Raw genomic sequence first — 18,333 nt, 5'->3', positions numbered from 1 at the left:
GTCTTCGGCTCCCACCCGGATAGAATTTCTAACGAAAGGACTAACTTATCGAGGCATCAATGGAATATGTACACATCGGAAAATATATCATGACCAGATTTGAGTCCCAACACGATTTCTGGCTCATCTATGGGTTGGGTGTGCCCCAGTACGCTTAGAAGGAACGACAATAGATATAATAGATATGATAGGTTTGCATTCAAGTAAACTACACAGTACTGTGGTACTTAAGTTATACTAAAGTAAAGCCACAATCTAAAACTACGCAACATGCACATGACTAGTAGGTACCTACTGTAGAGAAAATTCTTAATACACATAGGTATTAAAGGCTGAAGACACGCCTCTTGCCACTCAGCACAACGTCAGGCCTGAAAGTCCGCTTGGCCATCTTGACTCTAATGTCCGTGACGCTGAACAGTTCTGGGAGCCAGTTCTGGACCTCAGTGAGATCCTCTCCTAGAAGCATTAACGCAACGGCCTTGGAACTCAGCCACGCATGCACCATGCCCTCACCGGAGTAACCAGCCGCAATCCACTCACCGGGAGCAGCAGTGAGAACTGACTTCAGCTTCCTCGTACCTGAATTCATAGCAGAGGGTGCAGACGAAACAGGCGGTGCCTTCCTGCTAGCCACATTAACGGGCACCTTTCCAACCCACGGCATCCCATCGGCCGATTCGCTCAACAGACCGCTCCAAATTGCCTTCACTCTTCCTTCTGCCCACAAACCTACGCCCACATCCTGTTCATCTGTGGGAGTGCTTGGTAAGGCCTCAGCACCCCAGCTTTCCGCTCCAAAATAGATTGGCATTGCACCGCCTACATGTGCTGCGCTATGCACGCCATACATTGCATTAGCAACACTATCCATCCTCGACTCGAAGCCTGCGCCGAACATGAGTTCGTGCTCGCCATCTGGGAGTTGTGTCAAGTAGTCGAAGCCCTTACGTGGACTATCAAAGAACACAAAGCTCCGCCCACCATGCAGCGTGCTTGCATGGAGGTTACGGCCGGGTCGCTGTGCGGTCATTGTTTCTCGAATGGGAAGGATAGCTCCCTTAAAAGCGGGTAGGAGCGCAGGTGCGTACGCATTCGTGAGATGCACAACGTGTGGAGTCGTAATCACCCCGCGTGCTGTATTGAGTCTATAGAATGGGCAACTTGATGTGGGCTCATCGATCGATGTACAGGGTGCACGAGTGTGAATCTCAAATCTAAGTCGCATTAGTAGATATCCTCGTGAGCGCTTGCGGGCCACAATCAAAGTTAAACGTTAAAGGCTTACTCTTTGGGGTAGTCTGTGAGAAGGCGGCTTAATATCGAGGTCACAAAGCGATATGGATGTACAGCACCAGCTCGGGTGGCAATACATCCCACCGCAAGTGGTGACAGATGAAATTTCTACCACGCTATTAGTCAGATGTCACGATGTTATCCCACAACGTACCTCTTGAGCGTCTAAGCCCTCATAGCAGGTGTATGAACCAGCATATTCGCCCATATCACGCTGATATACTTGCAGCTTCCGCTGTGCCTCTTCAAACGTGGGTTTATCGAAGTACACATCGACACCCTCGACGGCACGACACTGTGCATACTCTGTGACACCCTCCTCTGCAGCAATGGCCAGAATCTCATCTAAGTGCGCCTTCCGGAAGCGTATCATCTTCTTTGCCATATTCTCGCCCACTCTTTTCTTCAGGTCTTCATAGTCATGGTATGTAGCGGGAAAGATATGTCCCCCATTTCTAAATAAGACATTAATATCACACCAGTGATTTAAGCGAAATGGGCGCTCATTGCTCACCTGCCAGTGGCCCCTGAGCATACATCTTGGGCTTCAAGCATAACAACACGAAGACAGTTTCCGTACTCAAGCAGAGTTCGGGCAAAAGAGGCGCCAGATATACCGGATCCGATAATAACTATTATCAATTATTCACCTGGTGACCTCTAAACAGGCGCATAGCATACTCACCCACGTCTGCATGGGATGGCAAATTCTTGTGAGACCAAGGTTTTCCTATTGGGGCTGCAGGAATCGTCCAGAAAGAAGTTGTTGGCTCCGCTATAGGTAGACCATCTAGAATGCGAGGAGTCGTATTCTTCTCAGCAGACGAACTGCTAGAGACTAGGAAAGACTGTTTAGGACGGGAGACACAGTTGCCCATGAATACTATCGTGTCACTGGGTAATGGAGAGAGTTCAAAGCGAGAAACTATGAGAGAGCGAATAAAGGCGCATATGCTCACGATAATGCGGGGCTAACCAAATGAGAAAGTGCCACAGCCCGTATGCTGCCAGTGAGTCGACTGGTTCGGACACGTTACGAAACGTGAGGAAATCAAGGGCCTTATCTTATCACCCATGCGCATAAGCACCTCAACCAGAGGCAGTTGTACCACATCGTGTGCAGCACACCTACCACCGCAGATTTGCAAGCACATCTTTGAAATATCCAGGGGGAAGCGCGAGCCCTGTTTTAAGGTATGAAAATGGCAGAAGTGAGGGAGTTGGTGCTCCATCTAATTAGTAGCTGGCAACAGAGGTACCAGGAATTCCCAGGGCTTGTCACATTTGGTGTATGACCAAGAAAGGGTATCGTAGTAGCCCTTCAGTCAAGGCGTAAGGCCTCTGCTGACAGGTTTAAAGCGGCACTTATGGTGATCACATTGCATACAAATTTTTTGTCAACTTCAAATCTAATGCTGGTAAGAACATGACTGTGGTCTAACATTCCGCGAGTATCTGCAAGAAAATAGACCTTTGAATGGTTTCTGGGGACGTCCTTGCTGAGTGCTCTCGTTTCATATCTTCGAGCTCCAACAAGCAGATAAGGGCCTGGCAACGTTATCTTTGTATTGCCGAGTCAGTATCTTGCATTGTTCCAGCGGTTGTCAAAGAGTGTCTTTCAGGATCTTCATGAAGTCCCTCTGCAGGCGTGCCAGATATGCAACCAGTTCCTCCTCAGGAAGCGAAGAGTGATCTAAAGCCTGGTTCAACTGCGTATGTAGCTGAGGAGATATGGAACATTCAGAACTAGGATTGTTCAAGAAGTTGATGATACCTTCAAAAGTGCACGCCTGCGAATGGTCAAGACGTTTATGCGACTTTCCTCCTCGCAACGCAGGTTTCTTTCAGTAATGGTCTCAGACACTTGTCTCGCTTCAGTGAGCACGTCATCGGGGAGATCAGCTAATTTGGCTAGTTCCAGTCCTGATCGAGGCTGGTCCAGATGTCTTTTCTGTCTGTCTGTTGTCCGCGACTTACCATAGTGACCTGTGTTTTCTGGAACTCCGTCAAGAATCCTGTGATTGTGTAATCAGTGGGCATCGTGCATTATCATGATATGAAATTGACTTGTATTGAAATATCAGGCCGAAGTTAGAGGCCGATGGACGTGAACGCTGGATGACAATCTGTGAAGAAGCTATAATCCAGAGGAATTTGAAAGCACCTGAACAGACAGATGCAAACTGTACAAGTTCGTCATGCATCAGTGGTCAAAGAAGTGACGACCACTCACTTCACCACAGCAGGCTGTCGAGAAAGAGTGGTCGATAGCTCATGAAAATGGCTAGCCATCGTATTAACGTGCAACTCAACCTAGAAGTCGCGTGCTTACGTAGCGAAGAGAACAAAACACTGAGGTTTTCGTAAGGAGAATTTAAACAAGACGCGAGAAACTGTGCTTACTTTTAATCTAACGAGTTCCTCTGCAATAGCATGTGCTATACCAACACCCTCAATAGGAGATGTCCCTCGACCCAATTCGTCAATGAGTACCAATGTTCTTGGGGTCGCAATGCCTAAAAAGAGTTCAGTATGATGTGACAGACTCATCTACACATCAAGACCTAGGATCATAGCAGAAGATGTCATTTCATTCGCAAACGTGCTGAGGCTCTTCTCTATATCATCGTCATTGGAGAGCCGAGTAAGCAGGGCATCATGCAGGCTTGAGAGAATGAGTGCATCAAGATTTGATGAATTCAACACCTATGGCTCACCGAAAGCTCGCGTACTCAGCAGGCACAAAACAACCGACCATTGCCATCACAGTGAGAAGACCTGTTTGACGCAGATATGTACTTTTCCCTGGTGGAAACGCTGAGAATGATCAGTGGGACGATTGTAGGTACATCATACCTGACATGCTGTTGAAGAGTATGAAAGTCTGTACATCCGGACAATGAATCATTTGTGAGACGCACTTTGGCCCCTGAACAATGTGAAAGTGGGCAGCATCGCTGCAATACATATCGTTTGAAATGACCATTCCTACGGGCTGGATGATCTCAAGGACAGGATGACGACCACCCTTGACCGCTAAGGTATCAGTAAACTCGGGACGCACTACGCAGAAAGTCTGTTAACATTATGTGAAAGAAGCTTTGCACCCTGTACCATAGCCTCGCACTAATAAAGGTTTTCTTAGACTGACGTAAGCGCAATGAATGAAATAACGGACTGATGGAGACATGAGCAAAAGACCACAACAAGTCGATAGTTGCAACCTGGACTGACGTTGAGAAACTTGAGCTTAGAATGGGATGTCATTACCGCTTCCGAAGCAGAATAGAGGACTCCCGAAAACGCCATAATCTGCCCTACAACGTCCCGGATGATCCTTTGCGTGTTATCAATCTCAAACGAGGATGAAGTCACCATGAAAAGTACTTGTCACTTAAAACCAGCGTCTCCTCTAATGAGTCTTTCATTCGAGCATTCATTTTTTTCTATCGTCCGATATTAATCCATGTATTGCCCTTTTGTTGAATCTCACCAGATCAATGCTTGAGAAAAGCCAACGACCCCGTTGCGCAGACACGTTAATGAATCCCTTCGGCAGCTCATCCTCAAGTTCATCCTTCTTGAGAGCAAACACAAAGCCACTTTCTTGGTAAATGAGAGTAAGGGGAAGTGAATGCTGTTCGCTAAGGGCGTGGTTGAGCTGATATATGTCTGCGACATTTTCTTTGAAAGTTTCGCGAGCAACATCCAATAGACAGTTGCGGTTCGCCTGTGACAACGGATCAACTAGTGGAAAGCGGGTAATTGTCGACGTACCTTAACTGCATATACTCTTGCGTTAATCGCGCCGATCCCTCCCTAGCAAGAGGCTGTTCAGGCAGCTTCGACAATAGCATACTCCAATTACCTTGACTGGCCCTGCGTCATCATTGAGGTTTTCCGCGATGAGATCCTCAATCTTGATCAGCCGTTCGTCAGACAGTATCTGTTATTCATATCGTGGTATGAGGAGCTGCAGACTCGAAATAGCAATGCAGGGCTCACGTCATGTATTATCAGCAGTAGCCGAGACTTGCATCCGTCCAAAGCCCTCTGCAAAAATGGAAGACTTCGGATAGCAGTGCGCAAGTTGAGTATTTGTGACACGCGGGAAAAAGCTCCTTTTGATGTTGTTGTTGGCCGTACTTCAGAAAACCCAAGCTATGGTCTGGGGAGTTATGTTCAAGTCCACACCACGATGTAGGGCTCACCGATGAGATGAGCTTGTCGAAGTCCATCTTGTTCAAGACTTTTAAGGCATCTTTGATCTCAGTAAATTTATCCTCGCTGTGAATCAGCTCTATTGTAATGTAGAGGTCAGTACTTAGAGTAGATATTTGCAAATATCAGACCTTCTACGGCGTCTAGGCGGGCATCCAAGGCGCTTTGGGCTACAGGCAAGGTATGTAGAATCAACTCATTAGGGTTCTATAGCACAAACACTGGCCTGTTAGGGGTGCCAGTATATTCGTTCGCAAGAGTCGTGTGGCCATTGCAGTGTAAGTATGGTTAAGCACCCTAAACCATGTCAAACTACGACAAATCGAGGAAATGGTGCCAGATACCCAAAGAGAGAATGTGTGGATTTCTTGCGGGTCTGGTTGTTGATGAGCTCCAAATTTCTAACAGTTTCGGGGTCTATCATCATTGTCCCTTCGACAGGGATATAGCGTATACGAAGAGAACACGCAGAAAAGCGGGTATTGAGGCGAGATTCCACAAATTTGAAAAGAGCGCATGCAGCTGAGAGTGTATAGTACCTGCACGCTGGCAATTAGCAGAGTGAACGTGAATATATGCGCACATCTCGACTTGTCTGTCACAGATACCAGTGTGGCCGCACGTTCATCGTCTTCAACACAGAATTGAGCAATAAACTGATAGCCTAGAAGGGTGGCTAAGCGCATATATACGGGAGAAAATGTATTGTCGGCTGACCGGCGCTATCGTTCCAGTATTTTCTCGATACCGGTTCGATGGGGACTTGAGGAAACTCCTCCCTAATGAACTGCACCGACAAAGATGACGATGAAACTCGCGTGGAAGAAGTAGAAGAAGTGAGGCTTTTGTTTGCAGAGGATATAAAAGTATCGGGAACTAATATCATGCATGGCGTGTGCACATGCATTTGGTGTAGAGTTTTGACATAGGTAGAACAGTCCGACAGCTAATTGGCATGGGTTAGTTGCCGTAAATTGGTAGGAGATGAGCCTTTACTTGAATGAGCATGACTCTACCCGTATCTTTGTCGAGAGCGGCCATACCCACTTCGTGCGCAATGCCTCTACTTTCGATGAGGGCGATAACAAAGCTAGCATCGTGCATAGTGGAAGCAGCGGTCTGGGGACGCGCCGTCCCAGGGCGTGACTGGGCAGTCCATGGTCGCCGGGATGCGCTTGTCTGGCGTGTATAAGGACGCGACCGCCCAGATTCAGGGCGCATTGATGAGAGTTCGTTGACTGACCGAAGTAGAGTACTCATGGTTGCAGATACTTGTGTGGTAAGTACCCAGTGCTAGTAGTAGTAATTAAGTAAGGTTTGTGCTGACGAAGAAGTCGGCGCTTCCCGACTCTTCTGAGAGTGAAGGGACTCCTACAAGTTTCTCTTTCTTAATCCATGTTCTTTGGCTCTATTTTAATGAACATTCCGGGGCGCGCGATGACTTTGCTCCGGATGTCTCGTATATGCCGTGACCCCGTGATTGGCGTTCCTGCGATGTCCGTACGTGTTAATCGGACGGAGCTAGCCTCGAGCCTCAGCCAAGATCCATTCCTGGATCAACCCCAAACACGCCTCTCAATCATCTACAATCATGAAATTGATCACTCGTAGTGGTGCATTGCGTTCCTTTGTCCGCGCTCGAGCTTTCTCCAGTGCTCCACCTCCACCTCTCAGACGACCGGGACGCGTGCTAGTGCTTTCCAGCGCATTGGCTACCTCCATGTTGGGCTACGCATTCTACAATGATGCTTCAAGTAGCGAACCGGCGCCCTTTGACACACGCACACTGTCGGATCTCGTGCGTGCGTATATCGTGTACGGGACATGTAGTATCACCCCCCTCGTTGATGCGGCACCGACAATATTGGGTATCTTGTTCAGTACCCCTGGAGTGAGTAAGATAGTCGAGAGTTTCGTACGAGCTACTTTCTTCCACCAGGTACATAATTTATTCGTCATTGTCTAATTCGAAGCCTTAACCAGGTCGGCAGTTCGTCGGTGCAGACACGGCCAATGGTGCACTACCACTGCTTGCATCTCTCCGTGCAGAGAACAAAGGTGCTCTCTTTTCTTATGCCGTTGAAGGCGACCAGAAGGAGGCAACGGGTCAGACGAACATGGAAGGGCAGCCCGTACACAAGTGTATCATAGAGGAGATTATAAGGAGTATCGACGCCTCCGCCGATTTCGAGGACAGAAGGGATGCACTTCAGAATGGACATATAGGGAGACGGACTTGGGTTTCTGTGAAACTTGTGAGTTGTCAGTATTTTACATCAGGAGGAGCGCAATACTCATGGTCGCCCAGACTGCTATGCTTCCAAATGCCCAATCCTTAATCAACTTGTCAGCACACCTCACAAATACTCGAGCACCGCTTGAATCCCCGGTACTCTTTCCAGGGACTCCTTCACCATCTGATCTTTCTATCCTGCGTTCCTCTACATCAACGGGAACACTAACAGAATCTGACATTCATGACCTGAAAGGGCTATACGACGACCTTGTGCTGATTTGTACCCGTGCTGAAGAACGCGGAGTAAGAATTTTTATCGATGCAGAGTATAGGTACTTCTCGAGTTTTTTCGGCTGCTTGCTAAATCTTACACACTGAATTATCTCACCATAGCTGGTACCAACCCGCCATCGACGCATTTGGACACGCATTGATGGAACAATTCAACAAGCTCCCCTCCCATGGCTTCTGGCGGACGTGGTGGGACATATCCTCTTGGACATCCTCTCCAACCACAAGAGAATCTGTGCATGACAGAGTGCAGCCTCTCGTGTATGTGACCTATCAAACATATCTACGACGGTCAGTATTCAGATCTACGCAAATGATCAAGCGTGCTCACTCAAATTACAGGATGCCCGCGCACCTCACGCACTCCCTGGCGCTAGCCCGTGCCAGAGGATATGCGCTTGGAGTGAAACTTGTCCGGGGAGCTTATCACCCATATGAACTTGCTGCCCATCAGCTGGCTTGTTCAGTTGGCTCTCCAGTCGGATCCCACTCGTCAAAACACTCGCGCTCGCTCTCCATATCTCCCGACCCTGAACCCCCTGTCCAACCCTCGAAGGATGCGACGGACCAGTGCTATCACGATTGCGTAACCATGTTAGTCGATGCAATCTCCCAAGACATCTACCACTCCGGCCGATTTGGTACACCAGGCATTGGTGTCTTTTTTGCTACACATAACATGACCTCGTGCGAGTTCGTCATCGAGGAACTTGTTAAGAAGGGCCTGGGAATCGTCGAGCGTGTTGGCGTCGATCAGGTACAAGAGGATGTGGTGCGGATCCCACTTGAAGTTGGGGAGAGGATTGCATTTGGGCAGCTGTATGGTACATTTACCTTCTTCGCTTTCTGTCAAGTATTTGCACGAACTTATTGTTTGATATGCAGGGATGTCAGATGCGCTGACGAATTACCTCGTCGGGCGGACGCAGTGTGAAAGTCCGTGTGTGATCAAGTATGTCCCATTTGGCGCCATGATGCAGGCGAGTCTCTTCACTGCTTATTCTATTTTTCTTTTTACTGGATTGACCCCTTTCCGCAACAATACATGAAGTCTGTCTTTTGCCGTGCTATTCTTGTTGGTGATTTCTAAGAATTATTCTGACTGTGCCTTCATGTCTAGGTCATGCCCTACCTTTCACGTCGAGCGATTGAGAACAAGAGCGTTCTCGGAGCAGGGGGTGCCACAAGAGAGAGAAAGGGGGCTGCGGCTCTCATTTGGAAGAAGATGAAAGAATTGCTTATGTCATAGATATTTGGGCCCTCAGGTTTTTATTGGGTGATTTTGATGCAAGAAAGGGCTTAGCTAGACGTAGGAATGTAAGTACTTGTGTAGATTCAACTCACTACCCACGTCACGGATTTGACGACGTAACATATATCCTAATCACAAGAACAGTTTGCGCTTTGCCTACAAGAATATTGGAAAACAGATATAGCCTACACTGCCTGCTAGTGAAATCCTTCAGTGCCCAAGTAACTCCCTAAATTCTAGGCCCCATTGGTCATTCTTTCGCGATTCCTCCACAAACGCATCGAATTTGGGCGCACTGCCCGCACTGTCGATTTTGCCGAGGGCAGCGACAGCACGCATCGTGCTCCTCCGTAGTTCTGCTGCGCGTTCGATGTCCTGCTTCACCGTGTCTTTAGTGACGGCTGTGCCGCGCATCGTCGATTCAAGAGAGGGTGTGAGTTCATCGAGGCGCTGCGCAAGTGCGATGGAGGTTGTCGGAGACGCTGATAGTCGTGCGAGGAGCATGTGCCCAATCACTTTGATCTCATCCGACGGATCACTGATGGCTGCAAGCAAGTGCGAGAGGAAGATCGACAAGTCGAGTTTAGCGAGGCAGGTATCGAGCTGGGAGAGCATGAGTGAGGGAGAACAGGGGTGTAGCAAAAGCTTACAAGGGTGTACAGTGTTTCCCATGCGGTCTTGCGTGCATCCAGTCCGTCATCGACTTTGTGCGTCCATGGCCCCATTTGGACCGTACGAATGAGATCGGAATTGACTTTCATCTCCGTATAGAGGCTCGGTAGCAGAGTTGGAAGGTGTTCGCGTATGAGATGAGGCTTCGTTCTGGCCGCAGAGTTGAGAGCGGACAACGCAAGGCGGCGGACATTCTGAGGAATGCCTGTCAGGATATCCAAATTTATTAGAGCAATGGGCGCACCAAATCCTTGTCATGTATTAAATCCAAGAAGTCCATAATGAGCGACGCCAAAAGCTCATCATATGATAGCGAAGACTCCGCGAGCGTATGACGGATGGCAGATACGACAGTGGCACGTGCTGCGGGGTTCTCGTCATGGATGCGAGAGTGAAGTTGTGGGAGATATCGTGTGGGATGTGTTGTAGTAAGTTTGCCTAGGCAGGCAGCGGCAACATTGCGTGTACTGTCCTCCGCATCCTCCGAGTATTGAAAAAGGGGTGCCCAGAGCTGCTCTGCAACACCTTCGAGCTGCCCATGCGAGCAATGCGTGACGACCTAGATTGACTCTTAAAACACAAATTAACACAAGACTAAATTCCAGACCTCCTTCAATGCATGCAGCGACAGCAACTTCTTATGCGGATCACTCTCTGCAATCCTGAGGATTGCAGGCAAGAATTGATGAAGATTTCCAATAGCAATATTTCCTAGGTACGTCAATCCATGCACCCAGTTGACGTGTATACTTCACTTACCAGCAGCGAATGCAGCAGCAGCACGAATCTCCTCCTCTTCTGCTGCGAAATGTTCGATGGTACTACTAAACGTATCTTGTTGCTTCGACATATCACTGCCACAGGGTTATCAGTGGAAACGGAGATACTGAGAAACATACATGAAACGGCCAAGTTCTCCGACAATAAGCAGACTTAGCACCACAATAGAAGTGGTGGACTTTGACTTTGAAGATTTCTAGAAGTAGCGTGATGTGAGAAATGCGTTGATTTACTGTGTCTGGGCTGACCTTCATATACTTGGAATAGACTGCAATTGTTCCTGCTGCCACTCCTTGAGAGCTTTGGACAACTTGGCCAATGCATTTAGCGACGTTGGCTAAATTGGCGTCTGACTTGTTTGCCTTTTCCACCGATGTCGCCAAACTGGGAACAACATGGGTTGCAATTTGACTATCAGCCTGCACCAACGAAGAGAAGAACATCAGAAGTGAATCGAGAGCAGCTCCTGAGACAAGAGGCGAATGTGCAATCTGATAGATATTACCAAGAAGCTCACGCTCAACTTCTGGAAAAGTAGCGGTCGGAGATAGCTCGAGTAACACTGTGATGATGGTCAATGCATGAGACAGTAAGGAAATGTCTGTGGTCGATATGTAGGGTTTGATCTGGGGGACCAAAGTGGGCGGAAGATCGGTGGGAACGCCAGATGAATATCTGGACAAAATGAGATCACTTCCAGATCTCCAAAAAATGAACTGACCTTTTTAGAAGAGTATCAAGGGCGATAAATATCTCCGGTTTTCCTCCCCTTTCACTTTTCTTTAGAAGACCCATGATCCATTCAACGCAACAGTTCACCCAGTCATCATTCATTTCCACGTCCCTCGCAACTTTCGTAACCACTCTCACAGCTCCTCCTGTATTACCCGTGGTTCGACATATAGCTTGCCATTCCTTGCCACCTTTCGGTTTGATGACATCAGGAGCACAAATCCATAGGTCTGCAATACAGTCCTCAGCGCATGCGCGAACCTCAGCGTCCGTGTCATGAGTGCTGAGACGCTGAAAAGCTTGATCGTACAGATGCTCCGTCCATTCACCATTCTTTACGGGTCTTGTGGCATTGAGTAAAGCAGAGAAGACGCGGAAGGCTTCTGAAGCAACTCGAGGGTGTTTCTCTCCAGCTGACTTCAAAAGAACAGGTGTCAGAGTAGGAAGTGACACAGAAAATGTCCCAGGAGCATGAGTCGTGAAATACAATGCTATGAAGGAGAGGCATGTAAGGTGGAGGGCTGAAGTTGAAGTCGCTGGCGACTGAAGTAGCACAGATCGAGAGATTGCGGCAATGGGCGTAATTTGGTTCGAAAGGCAACCAGGAAGAACACCAAGCAGAGCATGCAGAAGCTGGAAGCCTGCCTGAAGCGTCGGTGGTGGAGTCTTCGGGGACTTGAGTTGCTGGAGCAAGGCCTTGGATAATGAAGAAACCTGTGAGCGCAGAAGGGTATGTGGCGTTTCCTCGACATCCATTCTCTCTTCGCTATCTCTTTTCCTCTTCCGAATGGCGGAATCATTCTCTTGAGATTGTGATAGGCCGCCATACATGCTAGTCTGATTAAGTAAAACACCATAAGTTGCCCATACTTCGAGCCGAACGGTTTTCTCCCTATCGCCAAACCTCGATATTAGCACGGGCGATACCTCTTTGTACAGTGAGGTCAGGAGCTCGGGGCGAGTAGTGATCACAGCAGCTAGAAGTTTGGTAGAAGCACGCCGGATCTTGTATGATGTGTCTTCATCGTCTGAGTACCTATACGCGCATTGTGAGCAAAGATAAAATAAATTATGTAAGTCTCACTCATCAAGATCGGCATCATCGTCGTCGTCATCATCCGCATCTGCCATCTCTTCGTCCTCGCCGTCATCCAGTCCAGCATAATTCTGTGGATAGATGGGATCTAACCATACAAAGTTGTAGATTCATAACTCACTGGGTCATATTTGATGAACTGGCTTCCTATCTGTACTATCGAGCTTAGGAACGGCGCTGCTTCTGTCGGAGACCTTAAGATTAACGTCTCAAGAGCCTGAACCAACATAAGTGATCAGTAACAGTGTTGATGTAGAAGAGATATTTGCGAACCTGAAGACAACCCTCACGAAGTTCATCATCGTCCCTCTGGACAGCTTTGATGACTCCGGGGATGATGTCGTTATACACTAACGTCAGTTGCTGCGGTGCTTGCCGTATGATAGCAGCAACCAAATGCACGGTCGTGCGCTGTTTTTCCAGATTAGCGTTAGGTGCAAGGAACGAGAGGACATGATTCTGCAATAGATCGCTGACGAGCGTAGGAGGAGCGACGGGGACATATTGTGAAAGCGTCAGAATAGCACGTTTGCGTACGGCAGGACGAGAATGTGAAAGAAGCGGAGCTATTGCAGGCAGAGGATGTGGCGTAAGGGCTGGATCAGATACGTGGACAGGAAAACGAGTGATGAGTATAGATAGCGTTGATAATGTCTCGATCAACGTCTCCGGTGGGGTTTCCGTCTACAAGTGACCATGTGAAGAGCAAGGCAAGGACTGACAAAACGATCTTACATTTGAAACTTGCTGTAGAAGCTTTGGTGCGAGCTTTGCGCATGCTCTGGGAGTGATTTTGCCTTCCAATGGCAACTCAGAAGTAATCGTCTTCAATGCTGGATACTTGCTATTAGATTATAAGTTGCGCCAACAATCTTGATATCCTACCCAAACCAGAGATATCACGCAGTTCATCGTCCTTTCCCACTGAAAAGTTGATTAAGCTATCAACCACGAGTTCCATCTGCGTTTCGCGGATAATCTTGATCAATTGACCCAGACTAAATGCACAGTACCATACATAAAAGTCATAAGTTCCAAGAGCGAGGCAGAGTAGATGTGGGACATACCACTTGACAGCCTGATTTTTTACTTCCGAAATTCTGTCTTCTACCAAGGAAAGTACCTGTTTGAGGACCTTTGTCTCGGTAGGCTCGTCTCCGATGAAGCTGGCTGGATCTTGTTTGATCTCACTCATCAGGTCATTTAAACCCATAAATCTATCGAGAACTTCAGAAAATACGAAGATGATTGTCTTTGGAAACCTCACACACCGAAAGTCCTGGTCCGGAGATTGCATCTGTAGTACACGAGATCGCAAAGAGCTCAGTTGATCCTAGTGAGCAAACTTTAAGGTACTAACTTTCTCGATCAGGCTGTTCATAAGATACGTCTTCGTCATGGTGGTCGTCTGTCTTAGTCGTGGATTAAGATGTTAATCGTGATAGAAGCTGGCAGACAGGAGCCACACAATCATGATGCGCTTTTAGAGCTTTTAGAATACTTACAGATTTCAGTCACGCACGTCACACATGCGCCTATAATTTGGGTCAAGTCTACTCCAAGAAACAAGACAACCAGAGCGATCCGGATAACAACTCTTTAAAGGCAAAACAATAGGATACTATGGCGTCGGTGAATGTGTGGTAGTGTTACAATGCAATGTCGGTCATTGTATATGTACATGGAACATAATACGGTGTAAAATAAGGAAACGGTGAGTAGGTGCCAGCACCTTACAAGACACCTGCCTCCTCCAGCATCTTCCTTATAGGCGGAGTATCAGGCTTCAACTCGCCATTGAGAGGTGCTGCATATCTGCGCTTATTACGATTATAAGTGACAGGCCAAAAAAGTCCATCACCCTGTCAGTCACAAAACGGTCAGCAGGGCAGTCCAATAATTATGTCAAGAGATTCACCATCTTCGTCTGGGCAGCCTTGGGTTGTCCAGAAATTTTCCCTTGATACCAATCATAACCTGTGGAGTGGATCCACACGCTCTCGCCATTCTAGTAGTCAGGTCATTCAAGGAGCGAAGGAGTCGAAATTGAAATGCAATTCTACCCGAAATCTATATGGCCATGGCTCCTCGAGGGTCTCCGGTTGGGATTCTTGAAATGATATGTCACCGTAGGCACCATCGTCCCACTCCTCAAGATTCACATAGCGCAGTGGGTTTGGCCTTCGGTCGGTCCCCATGATAATGCGATGGTCCTTCTTGGAGGTTGTGTACATGTTTGAGGTGAATAAGTGGAACTATAAACCAGAAGATGACTTGGAAGTTATCGATCAAGGGCTTGGAGTGTGGTTATTCCTGCAAAACCAGATCGGACTATTCATATATACCCAGCTGGTGTGGACCGTCACGACCGTGTGGTAACTTCGCATTGCCACACCAGAGAAAGGGTCTCCTGTTACTTTCAGCTTTAACGGAATACAATGAAGTTCACGATGGCGTAGCTCACAATTAAACCATTGTTCTAAAAGGACCGACCACTACCCTCGGAGCATCGCCAGTATTAATGACCTGGAGTCGCCTTCTCCATTCTATTGTCACCTCTTTGGTAACTGCCTAAAGGAAGTCCACAGTCAGTGATTGACCTGCATACATACTTTTCAACGTTAGCGTTAATCGAGTGGCAAGCGGCTCTGCTACGTGATTGTAGCGTTCCTAAAAAGCCTTCATTCTTACAAGGCGTCATAGGCCATCAGTAAAACCTCGACTTACTTAATCAGACTTTTTTGAACTTTTCACATCTTTTCTGCCTTTTTTTCAATTGTTTTTCTTAATTCACTGCCTGATTCAAATTCATGTGTTCTAATATGTTTTATAAACATAAGAGACATGTTTAGAAACATAAAAACAGAAAGTTGTCACCAGTAAGTGGCACAGAGTGCTGATTATTTTCATTTTCAAATCCTCTCCTGAAGTGGTAATCTTTCCAAATTGTGAATTCCTATCATTGTAATAGTATGGAACAATAATAATAAACTATTCCTGATACTCAAGTTGGGACCATCCAGCTTCAACTGACGCTATAGAGTTGGTGACACGATCTGAGGTGTTGGGCTGGTCCGAGCGTTAGCTCGGGGTGGGACGCAGGCAGGTTGGAGCCGCTGGGAGGGCGGGAAAACCTGCTTACGAGTTTGATCGTGTGTTGACTCATGAGCGAGAGGCCATGTAAAAATGATATAACTTGATATTGCAATTATCCGCATTGATAATAATATCTAAGAAACGAAGCGAGAGCTTATGGTACGAAAAAAATTAAAAATTAACAAGGGAGTGGTGGGTGGGTGAAAATAATGACAGTAAGTGCGAGTGAGGATGCGTGAGCTATGCCAAACTCGACAATGATGGATGGTCGAAAATGAAACAGAATAAAATTACGCTATCGCTCAGCTGGATGTTTGGTGCCAGAATACTCTGTCAGGCTATGTAACCCGGCACCTGTACATTCCAGCTTCAACTGATGCTATAGAGTTGGTGACACGATCTGAGGTGTTGGGCTGGTCCGAGCATTAGCTTGGGGTGGGACACAGGCAGGTTGGAGCCGCTCACCCAATGAGCCGAAACTATCCGCGGCTCAAAGCTGCTGCTCAGCCCAACCAGGTGTGGAGGCAACTGTTATAGAGATGCTGCGTTGGTGAGGTGCTGCGAGGAAATTTGCTCGAAGGCACAGATATATGTTTCGTATGCTAGTGATTTCCATCGTCCTGCAATTCGAACTATTTTGGGCTCGACTTTTTTTACCAAGTAGAAAGACGCACCACCTATGTGAAAGGAGTGCCCAAAGGTCATTCCCCAACCCCAGGCCATCAGAATTGAATTGATTCGTTCGAGTGCATGAATTTTCGCCATCAGATGGATGTCACCCTTGCTGTCTCGCCACGAGAATAATGGATCATCACTCAGCGTGGGAATGATTTGTGCGAGGTTGTGGAGAGCGGCCAAGGGGCACAAGCTACCTTGCTCGTTGAGAAAAACAGATTGTATTTCCCCAATGCAAGCAGTTTTGGCTGAAGGTAGGTCCAAATGTGCATACAGATTGCCCCACATGTCGACGCCAAAGAAGGCATGTGCCCTTGTGAGGTGCTTGGAGGGCCTAAATGCTGCATAGGAAGTAACTGAAACCTCACCAAAATGCATCATGCCAAAGAAGGCACAAGATGCCATTGCCCAGATGCAGGCATCAAAGGAGTTGGATAACATGAGGGTGGCTTTGAGAGCTGTCAGCATTGCAAGAGTAACTGGAGGATGGAGGGGTTTCCGGCGGCCTCCGTGCATATTCTCGAGGCCCCGCAGAGACCAGTTAATGCGGCTATGATGTGAGTCCGACAGAGGTGGAGGCCAGCCTTGAGCTATGTGCCAGTCCCGCACTGTGGATAAGTATTTTCGAGCTATGCCAACAGAGACGGCCCATAGTGCAAAGGAATGTAGCAGCTCAAATGAAGCTGGGAGATGGTCACGCTTGGGAACAGAGAAGATGTCACAGAATAAATGATATTTTTGTAAACCAGCACCATAGCCTGCAGTGTCGTGAAGCGGTGCTCGATTAGCGAGGTCAGTGATATGCCGAATTATAGGATGACTGATAGTGGACAAGGGGGATCATCACACCTCGCCAGAGAAAAAATCTGTTCTGGTGCCTTGCAAGGCAGCCAGAGATGCGAGGAGCTGAGCTCGGCTAAGGCAGAGGTTGTGGGAGATGAGTGCACAATAGGTATGGTTGGCAAGGGGGAGTGTAATGTCATTGTGACCATGGAACGAGCTTGTCGGGCCAATGGGGTGGCAATGGGATAGATACCGGCGTCTGTCGCACCAGGAAAACCAGCTCGGAAAGCTCAATGTCGCCTCGTGAGAGGGCATCTGCAATATTGGTGTGGGTGGGCATGTGTACTGCATGCAGGTGTACACAACACTCTGCTTGCAGACGGTAAATGTGTTTCAACACCAGCATTCATTTCGGCGCTGCGTGAATGAACCCTTGTTGGTTACCATGACTATGCCTGCATTGTCTGAACGCACGAGATAGCATAAATTCATAGGTAAATTTTTGGGGATGATACCTTGAATTCTTGTCAGAAAAACAAGGATACACGGAAGGAAACAAAAAGAATACCCAGATGGATGGCCACTCAAAAACCGAGCTCAACAGCTACAGCTTCTGCCCAACCGATATCGAAAGCTCGATGGGGCCCAACTCGGAAGCCTGGTGATCAATACCACACAGCCCAGCGGCTCTGGATGACAATGCCAATTCCGAAGGATGTGCTTGCGTCGCCCCACCCAATATCGATTGGGGATGGGTTGGTTATTGGAACACGATTTGGGAGATATAACAATAAGGATTGAATCCAAGGGAGGTCTGAGATAACGGCTGCTGGAGGGTGAAGATGTGCGCGAGAAGAATGGAAACCAACTGCAAAACGTGCAATCGAGCGGAGGAAAGGTTGAATTAAAGGAAAAATACATGCAACATGTACCAGCTTGCCATGTAAACTTGCAGCCTCTTTCGCTGTAAATGATGCCCTGACAAGCAGCCAGCCAGTAATCATCTCCTGAATTTTGCGGAGCTTCTCCTCTGGCAGTTTCATTGAATGTGCCCCATACTGTAGGAAAATTGTCTGCGCTGATTGAAGCATTGGCAGACTGGATGTCTGAGAGGTTTTGTGGGTAGGATAGGTCTTGGACGATACAAAATTTGTTTGAGTGTGTTACAAGAACATCTAGACGCTTGGGCCCCTACCATTTTTC

The 18,333-nt window shown here is 47.7% G+C and overlaps 5 protein-coding genes across 5 annotated transcripts; 1 reads left to right on the top strand and 4 right to left on the bottom strand.

Moving 5' to 3' along the window:
• Positions 1-176: 176 nt before the first annotated feature.
• On the bottom strand, positions 177-2,577 carry EDB93DRAFT_1172130 (FAD dependent oxidoreductase-domain-containing protein). Its single transcript, XM_041450380.1, has 6 exons — positions 2,429-2,577; positions 1,982-2,360; positions 1,811-1,928; positions 1,451-1,751; positions 1,289-1,404; positions 177-1,217 (listed from the first exon to the last, which is right to left on the bottom strand). Exons 2-6 carry the CDS (start codon positions 2,172-2,174, stop codon positions 326-328), a joined length of 1,620 nt encoding a protein of 539 aa, XP_041303512.1. The 5' UTR covers positions 2,175-2,360; positions 2,429-2,577; the 3' UTR covers positions 177-325.
• Positions 2,578-6,883, bottom strand: EDB93DRAFT_1331214 (muts domain V-domain-containing protein). Its single transcript, XM_041455194.1, has 25 exons — positions 6,514-6,883; positions 6,235-6,463; positions 6,109-6,181; positions 5,862-6,056; positions 5,738-5,814; positions 5,649-5,687; positions 5,508-5,596; positions 5,302-5,457; positions 5,165-5,242; positions 5,074-5,115; positions 4,790-5,026; positions 4,684-4,742; positions 4,567-4,633; positions 4,475-4,520; positions 4,411-4,422; positions 4,218-4,359; positions 4,153-4,160; positions 4,014-4,101; positions 3,861-3,961; positions 3,700-3,812; positions 3,629-3,648; positions 3,535-3,580; positions 3,364-3,479; positions 3,071-3,311; positions 2,578-3,017 (listed from the first exon to the last, which is right to left on the bottom strand). The coding sequence occupies exons 1-25, from the start codon at positions 6,775-6,777 to the stop codon at positions 2,901-2,903; spliced, it is 2,655 nt and encodes an 884-aa protein (XP_041303511.1). The 5' UTR covers positions 6,778-6,883; the 3' UTR covers positions 2,578-2,900.
• A 60-nt stretch (positions 6,884-6,943) lies between these two features.
• On the top strand, positions 6,944-9,547 carry EDB93DRAFT_839980 (FAD-linked oxidoreductase). The gene is made up of 7 exons (XM_041457657.1): positions 6,944-7,456; positions 7,509-7,772; positions 7,826-8,085; positions 8,147-8,335; positions 8,387-8,868; positions 8,930-9,024; positions 9,165-9,547. The coding sequence occupies exons 1-7, from the start codon at positions 7,109-7,111 to the stop codon at positions 9,291-9,293; spliced, it is 1,767 nt and encodes a 588-aa protein (XP_041303510.1). The 5' UTR covers positions 6,944-7,108; the 3' UTR covers positions 9,294-9,547.
• Positions 9,507-13,975, bottom strand: EDB93DRAFT_1254452 (armadillo-type protein; the record flags this gene model as incomplete). The annotated part of the gene is made up of 16 exons (XM_041453613.1): positions 9,507-9,899; positions 9,947-10,162; positions 10,213-10,527; positions 10,576-10,679; positions 10,728-10,822; positions 10,868-10,944; positions 10,997-11,423; positions 11,470-12,516; positions 12,565-12,647; positions 12,698-12,793; positions 12,850-13,260; positions 13,312-13,409; positions 13,462-13,574; positions 13,644-13,793; positions 13,848-13,873; positions 13,937-13,975. 16 exons carry the CDS (start codon positions 13,973-13,975, stop codon positions 9,507-9,509), a joined length of 3,690 nt encoding a protein of 1,229 aa, XP_041303509.1.
• On the bottom strand, positions 13,952-15,282 carry EDB93DRAFT_1172077 (uncharacterized protein). The gene is made up of 6 exons (XM_041450379.1): positions 15,041-15,282; positions 14,922-14,986; positions 14,640-14,871; positions 14,495-14,584; positions 14,082-14,438; positions 13,952-14,024 (listed from the first exon to the last, which is right to left on the bottom strand). The coding sequence occupies exons 3-5, from the start codon at positions 14,808-14,810 to the stop codon at positions 14,310-14,312; spliced, it is 390 nt and encodes a 129-aa protein (XP_041303508.1). The 5' UTR covers positions 14,811-14,871; positions 14,922-14,986; positions 15,041-15,282; the 3' UTR covers positions 13,952-14,024; positions 14,082-14,309.
• Between the last annotated feature and the right edge of the window lie 3,051 nt (positions 15,283-18,333).

This window comes from Suillus bovinus (assembly GCF_016758785.1).
Source record: "Suillus bovinus strain UH-Sbo-P2 chromosome Unknown EDB93scaffold_74, whole genome shotgun sequence".
NCBI lineage: Eukaryota > Fungi > Basidiomycota > Agaricomycetes > Boletales > Suillaceae > Suillus > Suillus bovinus.
Note: the sequence above shows the minus strand (reverse complement) of the source record. Positions and strands in the feature narration are given on the sequence as shown.